At 39.3% G+C, this 11,555-nt stretch overlaps 1 protein-coding gene across 1 annotated transcript in view; it reads right to left on the bottom strand.

Annotated features, from left to right (window-relative positions):
• ERC1 (ELKS/RAB6-interacting/CAST family member 1) overlaps window positions 1–11,555 on the bottom strand; it is a 580,149-nt gene that overhangs the window by 479,046 nt on the left and 89,548 nt on the right. The window contains exon 3 of the mRNA XM_011931005.1: window positions 2,532–2,948. Coding sequence (XP_011786395.1) covers window positions 2,532–2,948 — 417 coding nt within the window. The remainder of the gene's footprint in view (window positions 1–2,531; window positions 2,949–11,555) is intronic.

Here is an 11,555-nt window from a genome sequence, read left to right as displayed (position 1 = left end):
AAAAAAAAAAAAAAAAATTGATTAAATGCTAGTCTTTTTAAAAGATGGACAATAATTCAATAACTAATGAAATTTTTGGATATCCTAACATTGCCAGCCCACAATTCTTTGTGCTTCTTGATACGCTAGTGATATTCTGTACATCTCTAGCAATCAAGTCCCCATTCCCCTAACCTAGATCACAGCAGTTAAATTCCTTACTATACTCTCTTGCTCACTCTTCTCTCCTTCCTCCTTTATTCTCAGCACAACCAGAGTAAATTCTAAAAGCTAAATCAGATTGTGTCACTCCCTTGATTCAACAGTGGAATGGTTTTCTCTCCCATTTTGAATAAGATTGTTGCATTATCTGCAAGGATCATAAAGGCAGGTACTTTGTCTCAAAGATGGCATGGATTTGTTTGCTGCTATATCCTTAGTGCTATGCACATGGTTGGTGTCCAATAAATATGTGACGAGTGAATCTGACTCTGGCTACCTCTCCAATTTCGCATCTCATTAAGTCTTCCCCTTATACAGTCTATTCTGGCCCTCCGGCCTCCCTCCTGTTTCCTCAAAATTCCTTCCTGTGAGGTGTTTAAAACTGTTAATGTGTCTTCATGAAACGATCTTACTTGGCAAAGCTGGCTTCTTTTCTTCAGATCTCCACTGAAGGGTACCTCCTAAAGGACACTTACCCTGTTATAGAATCCCCTTCCCAATTAGCACTCCACTCAGAAAGTCTTACTGAACAGGGCTGATGCACAGTATTCCATCCTTATCAGAGAAAATAAGAAACAGAAAAAATGAAGGAATGTATAAATTATAAAAATGGGGCTGGGTGCAGTAGCTTATGACTGTAATCCCAGCACTCTGGGAGGCAGAGGCAGGTGGATCACCTGAGGTCAGGAGTTCGAGATCAGCCTGCTCAACATGGTGAAACCCTGTCTCTACTAAAAATACAAAAATTAGCTTGTGCACACCTGTTGTCCCAGCTACTCGGGAAGCTGAGGCAGGAGAACAGCTTGAACCTGGGAGATGGAGGTTGCAGTGAGCCAAGATCGCACCACTGCACTCCAGCCTGGGACAGAGCAAAACTCTGTCTCAAATAATAACAACAATAACAATAATAATCATGGGCCAGGCATGGGCATAGTGCCTGTAATCTCAGCACTTTCAGAAGCCAAAGAGGGAGGACTGCTTGAGGCCAGGAGTTCAAGACCAGCCTAGGCAACACAGGGAGACTCTATCTCTACAAAATATTTTTTTAAATTTAACAATTAACAATGCATGGTGGTACGCACCTGCAGACCTACCTACTAGAGAGGCTAAGGCAGAGGGCTCACCTAAGCCCAGGATTTCAAAGCTGCAGTGAGCCATGATCACGCCACTGCACTCCAGCCTGAGTGACAGAGTGAGACCCTGTCTCTAAAAATAAAAATAATAAAAATTTAAAATGACTGGGAGCATATACGTAACAAAAATTAATAATTATTACTAAGTAACAATACCTTGGGTTATAAGTTTTTGTTAATCTATTTCCTAATTTTACTACAATGGATTTCCAGTGCATTAACATCATGTTTTTTTAAAAAAATGATGTTCTACTTGAAAAATAAAAATGCCCTCACTGTAAATACAGATTTCAGACTTTTTACAAAACGAAAAATTACAGAACAACCTACAAATTTAGAAGTATTTTTTTAAATTATTATTTTGCTGCTTTGGGAATATGTCATTTTTTAAACCTCCTCCCTCACATTTCATTTAAAAAGGAATTATTCATACTCATACTAATACAGATTGGGGATTTATTTTCCCCTGTCCAAAAGTGAAAATTATCTGAAATCCAACCATATATAGAGAAGATATTATGGCTATTAATTTTTTAATTCAATATAATATGATTTCTTCCTTTATGCCTTCTTAAAATGATACATTATTTAGAAAAGTAAAAAATTATCAGTAGTCACCGAGGTCGGTTAAAAATAAGTAACACTGCGTCTCTACATCACTCTCTCCAGCTATGCCTCCATGGCAGCCAACGATTTTTATCACGTATCTTTTACAGCAAGGCAACAGTTTCCATGGAAACCACAGGGCAAATATCCATTACTGCTGCCAAGGACTTTTATGAGCACACATAAGCTGAGATAACCGCTTACTCTCTTTTATTAATATTTTTAAATGGTTAGCTACTCTGATTCTGGTTTTATTGTGTTTGTTGTCTCTATGAACAGATCTAGAGATGAGTGAAAAACCAAGTAATTTTTGTACCCCTTTAGCAACAAATGAACTCTCAAAATCAGGGGAGCAGGAGAGAAAAGACCCAGAAAGTCACTGAGCCAGCATACATGCCAGACAATGTCATCCCATTTGCCCTTACAACAGGGCAAATCAGAACAGAAATCAGTGACGCACTTAAATACAAAAGATGAAATTCTCTTCCACTAGCACAGCAAAGCACGTAGATTTATTGGGGCCAAGATGCTGATTAATCATGGAAAAAAAGATAATCAATACATCATAAAACTAAAAAAGTAGTCACATACCTCTCTCAACATATTGTTCTCTTTTTCCTTCTGCTCCAAAAGGCTTTCTAGGTGATGAACGTGCATCTCTGCCTCTGCCAGTCGTCTTGTTCTCTCATGGTCTTCCTCGGTAGCCTTGGCAGAAAGTCCTTTGCTCTGCAACATTTCCAGAAGCTTCTTAATGGATTCATCCCGAGCATTTAGGGTCTGCTTTTGAGTCTCAATACGCAGCTCCATTTCCTCCAATGTCTTTCGAAGAAGAAACAGCTCTTTGGCCTGCCGCTCGTGCTCGGCATGAAGCCTCTGAAAGTTCTCCTCTGTCAGCTCTGCTACACAAGGTTCGCCCGTCCGACTGCTACTGTCTTGCTGAAACAGCTGATTCAGGTCCCTCTGGATCCGCAATTCATCCTGGAGAGCCTGGATCGTCATCTGCATGTGCTAGAACCAAGACAAAAAGAAAACCCCAAATCAGCTTTCCTCCTCAAGTAGCAAATCAGAGCAGCCTGCAGGAATCAAAAATAGCTACAAGAAATCTGCATCTAGCAAATTACGATTCACCTTATTCTGTTTCACAGGTCCTTAAACAATAATTGAGATAATATGGAAAATGTCAGTAATTTAACTTCAGTTTATTCCCAACAGGAAGCGAAATAAGTATGGCACTCCTCACTTTGCATAAACTATAATGAAGACACTGTTCAAAATTAATAGAAGGTATTACACAGAAACTAAAGTTGAGGGAAAGTGGGAAATGGGAAATCCACAGGAATATGAATACATTCATTCAAAAAATTTCATCAAAACGGCCGGGCATGGTGGCTCACGCCTGTAATCCAGCACACTGGGAGGCCGAGGTGGGCGAATCAGCTGAGGTCAGGAGTTCAAGACCAGACTGACCAACATGATGAAACCCTGTCTCTACTAAAATACAAAAGTGAGCCGGGCATGGTGGCATACGCCTGTAATCCCAGCTACTCGAGAGCTGAGACAGGAGAATCCCTTGAACCTGAGAGGTGGGGGTTACAGTGAGCCAAGATCGCACCCACTGCACTCCAGCCCAGGAAACAAGAGTGAAACTCTGTCTTAAAAAAAAATTTTTTTTTCATTAAAAAATACAAAGGATGGCCAGGCGCAAGGGCTCACATCTGTAATCCCAGCACTTTGGGAGGCCAAGGCAGGTGGATCACCAGGCCTGACCAAGACCAGCCTGGCCAACATGATAAAACCCCATCTCTACTAAAAATATAAGAATTGGCCAGGTACGGTGGCTCACGCCCATAATCCTAGTAGTTTGGGAGGCCGAGTCGGGCACATCACGAGGTCAGGAGTTCAAGACCAGCCTGGTCAACATGGTGAAACCCTGTCTCTACTAAAAATATAAAAATTAGCCAGGTGTGGTGGCACAGACCTGTAATCCCAGCTACTCGGGAGGCTGAGGCAGGAGAACTGCTTGAACTGGGAGGTGGAGTTTGCAGTGAGCCAAGATCACACCACTGCACTCCAGCCTGGGTGACAGAGCAAGGCTCCGTGTCAAAGAAACAAACAAACAAAACCAAAGGACAGCGAAACATAAAATGACTCTTAAGTATTACAAACATTAAATAATAAATATTAACATTTAACAAGTAATCTGTACATGCCAGATTGTGCCACACATTTTTTATGTTATTTCATCTTCATTATGACACACGGACTTTTTTTTTATTTTATTGTAGTAAAAATCCTTAACATGACATCTACTCTCCTAACAACTCTGAAGTGTACAATACATTATTGCTGACTACAGGTACAATGTTATACATCAAATCTCGAGAGCTTATTCACCTTAACCGAAAGTTTATACACCTGTTGATTAGTAACTCTCCATTTCCCCCACCCCCAGCAACTACCATGATACTCTTTGATTCTGTGAATTTGACTATTTTAGATACCCAACACATGTTCTATTATTTAATTTTATAGAGGAGGGCACGAGGTTAGAGAGGTTTAAGCACTTGTCCAAGATCACAGAGTAAGTCACAGAGCTGGCATTCAAAGCAATCCTTGCAGCCCACTAAATCTAGAACCAAGAAAAAAAGAAAACTCCAAATCAGCTTTCCTCCTCTAGCAGCAAAAACAGCAGATTGCAGAAATCAAAACTAGTAATACCTAAAGATAATAATATAGCAAAGTTTTTTTAAATTAGAATATGCAAAGCTTTTTATACAGGGGATGATAACAACATGGGTGAGTAATTAAATAAAGGTATTAATGCAGATAAACTACTGAAAACGTTTGAGACGGCACATCTTTAGCTTGTATCCCTAAAGAAGGCATATGAACCTTGAATCTGAATGGATACGTAACGTCCAGGACATTATACAATGAATTCCAAAAGGCTATTACATCAAAAATCTTATTTTTAGGAATGAAGAAGCAACAATAAAAGATCACTCCCTGATTCAAGGTCTAGCAGTGTACCATACTGGGAAGAACACTAAACTGTGATGAGAAAACATGAGTGTTAGTTCTTGCTCTCACACTGACTAGTTACGACATTTAGACGTGTCACCATCTTTCTGGGTTTCAGATTCCTCATACTTTAAATGAGGGTATAAATACCTGCATTATCCATTAAAAAAAATCTCTTTTTTTTGGAAACAAGGTGCCTGCTGTACTAGTTTGTTTTCATGCTGCTGATAAAGACATACCCAAAACTGGAAACAAAAAGAGGTTTAATTGGACTTACAGTTCCACATGGCTGAGGAAGCCTCAGAATCATGGCGGGAGGCAAAAGGCGCGTCTTACATGGCGGTAGCAAGAGAAAATAAGGAACAAGCAAAAGCGTAACCCCCTGATAAACCCATCAGATCTCAAGAGACTCATTCACTACCATGAGAAGAGCACGGCCCCCATGGTTCAGTCACCTCCTCCTATGTCCCTCCCACAGCATGTGGAAATTCTGAGAGCTACAATTCCAGGTGAGATTTGAATGGAGACACAGCCAAACCATATCACCTGCCAATGTTTTTCAGCCTTAAAAAGGAAAGAAATTCTTACACATGCTACAACACAGATGAACCTTAAAGACATTGTGCTAAGTGAAATAAGCCAATCACAAAAAGACAAACACTGTATGTATCCATTTACATGAGGTATCTCGAGTAGTCGAATTGATAAAAAGGAAATAGAAGAGTGGTTGCCAGGATGCAGGAGGGGGACAGAATGAGGAGTTATTGTTTAATGGGTATAGAGTTTCAGTCCGTCAAGATGAAAAGAGTTCTGGAGACAGATGGGACATACTGAATGCCACCAAACCGTACACTTCAAAATGGTTAAGACAGTAAATTGTATGTTATATGTATTTTACCATAATAAAAAATTGGTTGGAGAGAAGATATTATTTGTCATAAAATTTCACTCATGGATATTTTAGGTTAGTTCTCATTTTTCACTATTGTAAGAGGCACCTTCACATATGCATCTTTACACATAAATCCACATTTTTCTTGGGAATTCTCAAAGATGGAATTGCTGGATCACGAAGTGTGCACAGTTGTAATTCTGACACATATTACAGATCATTTCTACGTGTATCTTCGTGTATCTACTTTTGGGACTCCTCTCTTCTCGTTCTTTGCCCATTTTGTTATCGAACATTTTTTCCTAATCCATGTTAAGAGCTCTTCATATTAGGAAAATAATCTTTCACCTGCTGTGTATGTTACAAATATTTTTCCAAGTGTGCCATTTTCCTTTTAACATTGTTTATGATGACTTTTAATAGATATCTTCTTTTTTAATACAAAGACAATGACATTTTCCTTTATCATTTCCAGTTGGGGTATTTTGCTTTTAGCAAGTAGTGAACTTTCGATTACGGTAGTCTTTAAACACTTGAAAAGCACTGCTATTTCTTTCATAGAATAAACTCACCAAAAAAAAAAAAAAATCAGGAGGTTAAATTTATGAACATAAATTTAAAAATGCATTTCACTACCAGCATCATCTTTTAATGATTAACAGTTGCTGGAGTTCAAAAGACCCGCAATAAAAAGATGTATCAAAATGCTAATTCTCTGAAAGCCTAGTTTCTTTCCCTTGAAAGTCAACAAACTATCCTGACACTCCTGAGTGAATATATCCCAAAGGGAAATACCAGAAGTTAAATTCAACAGGGAGCTGATTTCTAGGTAAGACTGTTCCTCCTTTTTTGAACATTCATCATCAATTCATTCAAGTTAGGAGAAATATACGTTGTCTATAGCTAATAGTTTCACATACGCTTTGGCACATATGGCTAAATGTAGCATGACAATTACTATTTTGGTAAAGAAAGAAAATGTTAACTACTAGTGTGTCTCGTTCTTCAGCTCTGCTTGCACTCATTTTACTAGAGTATAAAAATACAACAATGCTGAGTGGTAGCCTAGAAGTCCATACAGCAGTTTTCTCCACTAAAATATAAACCAACATTTCCTCTTTTGGCTACAATCAGGCTAGCTTTATTTTATAAAAATTCCTGCCAACTCCTTTAGAAGAAGAAGCAGGAAAAAAGCAGACTACAAACAAGGCTACTGTTTCTCCAGCATATTCATACAGAAGATAAAATGGGCATATTCACACATCACAGCCATCTATAATCATCAACCAAAAACAGACACACTGAGTTTAAGGAAAGATCTGGCTGTAAGAGAATACTAGAATGTCTGTTTGGGCAGTCTGGCCCCAACACACCGCAGAATGATCTCACACTCCAGATTTTACAGCAACACCCACTAGTCGTCTTCTCACTCTCACGCTCAGCTTGATTTTGAAAGGCTGGGAAAGTATTTGCCTAAAATTTACTCCAGGGACTGTACTATTATCACATCAAGCTGTATCTCAATGAAATGGCAGGATATTGTAAACAATAATGAAAATTCTTAACTCTCTTGACAGGGCCTATGGCTTTTATTACAACAATAATGTATCTGCAAAAAACAATGACAGATCACAACTACTATTAATATATTTTAGATAGATATCAGAAGCTCTTCTGAGGCAGAACTTCCAACAAATAAACTCACTAGTTTCTTAGAACAAGAGTACACTTTGATCCCGTTTATTCTCATTCCTAAAATAACAGAACTATGTAGTCTAGAGACATTTTTAGAGAAAAAAAATGTGGATATGTGAAATGGTCATGATTACAAGCAAAACATATCACAGAGAACTCAGTACACTGTTTATCAAGATCAGAGTCAGAGAAAACACCAGCACTGTACCCTTTTATAAATGCTAAATTAAGAACATTTTTTTCTGAAACATATAAATCCATGTATTAAATAAATTTTATTAATGTAACATGCAAAAGAGTTTTAAATAATTCTTAAGTCAACCAAGTCAAGTTTCCCATTTAGTTAGGCTATCTGATGTCCTCATCTGTGCTGCCCAGGGCTGTATGCTTATCCACAGAATAGCACTTATCAGACTGATCTGCAATTTAATTCTGGGTATTTATCACCAATGAACTTTCTAGGACTTAGGACTGTCATCTTCTTATCCTGGGCACAGCACAGTACTTGACTACTATCAGTCCTCAATAAATTTTTGATGAAAAACTGACAAAAATTAAATGTTGAGAAATTATGTTGAAAGTAAATGGCTACTGTATATTAGCTGCATTTCAAGTATCTGGGAAGTTATACCTATTCCTTAAAAAAATAATGCAGTGAATTACTCTTATTCTAAAAAAATCACCACACCTGTAATCCCAGCACTTTGGGAGGCCGAGGCAGGTGGATCACAAGGTCAGGAGTTCAAGATCAGCCTGACCACCATGGTAAAACCCCTTTTCTACCAAAAATACAAGAATTAGCCAGGCATGGTGGTGCACACCTGTAATCCCGGCTACTGGGGAGGCTGAGGCAGGAGAATCGCTAGAACCCAGGAGGCGGAGACTGCAGTGAGCTGAGATCACGCCATTGCACTCCAGCCTGGGCAACAGAGAGAGACTCCATCTCCAGAAAAAGAAAAAAAAATCAGTTCTACATCAACCAATACAAATAATTCTTAAATCCAAGCTGGCCGAAATACAAACCACAGTCCTAATAAATATGTTAATTATATGCTCTAGGTTTATTCAATATTTGACCTGAAGCAAAAAGAAGCATTTTCAGATAATTAACAGTCAACAAGGATCTTTCATAGTTGTAGTACTATACAAAGCACAGCAAAAGTACAGGATAAAGTTCTTATCCAAAAATAAAGCTCACAAGTGGGTAAAACCTAAGAGTTATAATCTATTACAAATTTTAAATTAACAACAATAGGCAAGAAAGATAAAAAGAACACAGATAAAGCACTTATTTTACATGCAATATATTCAAATGAAGCTTAGAACCTATAAGATCACTATGAACTAAACTCATAAAACTTTAATGTATCTCTATGAAAACAAAGCACAGTTGAGCCTTGTACCACACAGGTTTGAACTTGAAGGGTCTGCTGACACATGGATTTTCTTCTGCCTCTGTCATCCCTGAGACAGCAGTATCAACCCCTTTTTCTTCTTCCTCTTCCTCAGCCTACTCAACACACAAATGATGAGGATGAAGATCTTCTTGACGGTCTACTTCTACTTAATGAATAGTAAATGTATTTTCTCTTGCTTGCGATTTTCTTTTTTTTCTTTTCCCCCGAGACAGTGTCTCGCTCTTGTCGCACAGGCTAGAGTGCAATGGCACGATCTCGGCTCACTACAACCTCTGCCTCCCAGGTTCAAGCGATTCTCCTGCCTCTGCCTCCCAAGTAGCTGGGATTACAGATGCACGCCACCACGCCTGGCTAATGTTTGTATTTTTAGTAGAGATGGGGTTTCACCATATTGGCCAGGATGGTCTTAATCTCTTGACCGCTTGATCTGCATGTCTTGGCCTCCCAAAGAGCTGGAATTACAGGCATGAGGCACCACACCCAGACAATTTTCTTAATAACATTTTCTTTTCTCTAGCTTGCTTTACTATAAGAATGCAGTACATACATAAAATACATGTTAACATATAACATACAAAATAAGTGTTAATCAACTAGGTCATCAGGCCCCTGGTCAACAGTAGGCTATTAACAGTTAAATTTGGGGGGAGTCAAAACTTATATACAGATATAATCCCTTCTTTGTACAAACGTCAACTGAATTCTAATTTCCATCATTTTAAAAGAAGAAACTAATTTAATGAGTCTGAACCACAGAGAATGAGACAGGGGAAGAGCCTCCAAGGTAATTTACTCCTCCTTATTGTTAGTTCAGTATTCTTTGAGTTAATGACAGGGATTTATTTTCTGTACAGCAAAGCCCACTTAAAGCCCTCAAATATTAAACCAAATCAAAGTTTTCAGACTAATCTAAACACAAGCAGGAGACTCACCAAAATGCAAAAAAGACCCACACTAGAACTCAAATGGATGAATTAAATTGTTTAACATTCTCACCCATTATCTGGAGCTTACTAACCAAAGTTATTCTCCTCTAAAAAAATGTCAGAGTCAAGAAAATGAACAAGCAATTACACTAGAATTATAACAATTACTCTCTGCCTCTGAATCCAGGAAAAATAAGATAATCTATCTTTTTGCTCTGCGAATGCTGTACATAAATCTAAGTAGCAAGATAATTGCTGGGGAACATCAAAATTTGGACAACAGGTTTATTTCAGCAATAGACATAATCCATCTTTATGCCACCACAACCCAGAACAGAAGTCAAAGAAAAAATGAAAATCTGGTCGGGTGCAGTGGCTCATGCCTGTAATCCCAGCATTTGGGGAGGCCGAACTGGGTGGATCACTTGGGGTGGGGGAGTTTGAGACCAGTCTGACCAACATGGTGAAACTTCATCTCTAAAACTATAAAACATGGCTGGACATGGTGGCGGGTGCCTATAATCCCAGCAATTTGGGAGGCTGAGGCAGGAAAATCACTTGCACCCTGGAGTTGAAGGATGCCAAATCATGCCACTGCACTCCAGCCCGGGTGACAGAGCAAAGCTCTGTCACGGGGGGGGGAAAAAAGAACAAATGAAAATGCTATGAAAATGGGGAAGTCCTACTGTCATAAATGCATTCTATATACACCACATAATAACGTTTCAGTCAACGAGAGACTGCATGTATCATAGTGGTCCCATAACATTACAATGAAGCTAAAAAAATTCCTATCACAGGCCAGGAACGGTGGCTCACACCTGTAATCCCAGCACTTTGGGAGGCAGAGGCAGGTGGATCACGAGGTCGAGAGATCAAGACCATCCTGGCCAACATGGTGAAAGCCCGTCTCTACCAAAAATGCAAAAATTAGCTGGGTGTAGTGGTGTGCGCCTGTAATCCCAGCTACTCAGGAGGCTGAGGCAGGAGAATCGCTTACCCCGGAGGTGGACGTTGCAGTGAGCGGCTATCATGCCACTGCACTCCAGCCTGGCGACACAGCAAGACTCCGTCTCGGGTCGGGGGTGGGAAATTCCTATCACATTGTCATACCCATCATACTCTTGTAACACACACATTACCCATGTGTTTGCAATAATGTTAGTGTAAATAAACCTACTGCATTGCCGGTCATATCAAAGTGTGGTACATACAATTTATATACAGTACATAATACTTGATAATGATAATAAATGACTATGTTACGGGTTTTTGTTGTTAGCTGTTTTTATTTCCAAGTCCTTTCTGTTTTGAGACAGTCTCTCAGTCTGTCGCCCAGGCTGGAAAGCTGTGATGTGATCTCAGCTCACTGCAACCTCCTCCTTCAGGGTTCACGTCATTCTCATGTCTCAGCCGCCCAAGTGGCTGGGATTACAGGTGTACGCCACCACCCCCTATTTTTTGTGTTTTTAGTAGAGATGGAGTTTCGCCATGCTGGCCAGGCTGGTCTCAAACTCCTGACCTCAGGTTATCTGCCCACCTCGGTGCTGGATTCAGGTATGAGCCACCTCGTCTCTCAGACAGTAGCATTTTATTGTTCTTATATTTTATGTATATTTTCCTCACACTGCTGAAAAAATTTTTTTTTTTTTTTTTTTTTTTT

Source organism: Colobus angolensis, unplaced genomic scaffold (genome assembly GCF_000951035.1).
Source record: "Colobus angolensis palliatus isolate OR3802 unplaced genomic scaffold, Cang.pa_1.0 Scaffold89, whole genome shotgun sequence".
Classification (NCBI taxonomy): Eukaryota; Metazoa; Chordata; class Mammalia; order Primates; family Cercopithecidae; genus Colobus; species Colobus angolensis.
The sequence above is the reverse complement of the archived record's forward strand: the minus strand, read 5'-3'. Positions and strand labels throughout refer to the sequence as shown.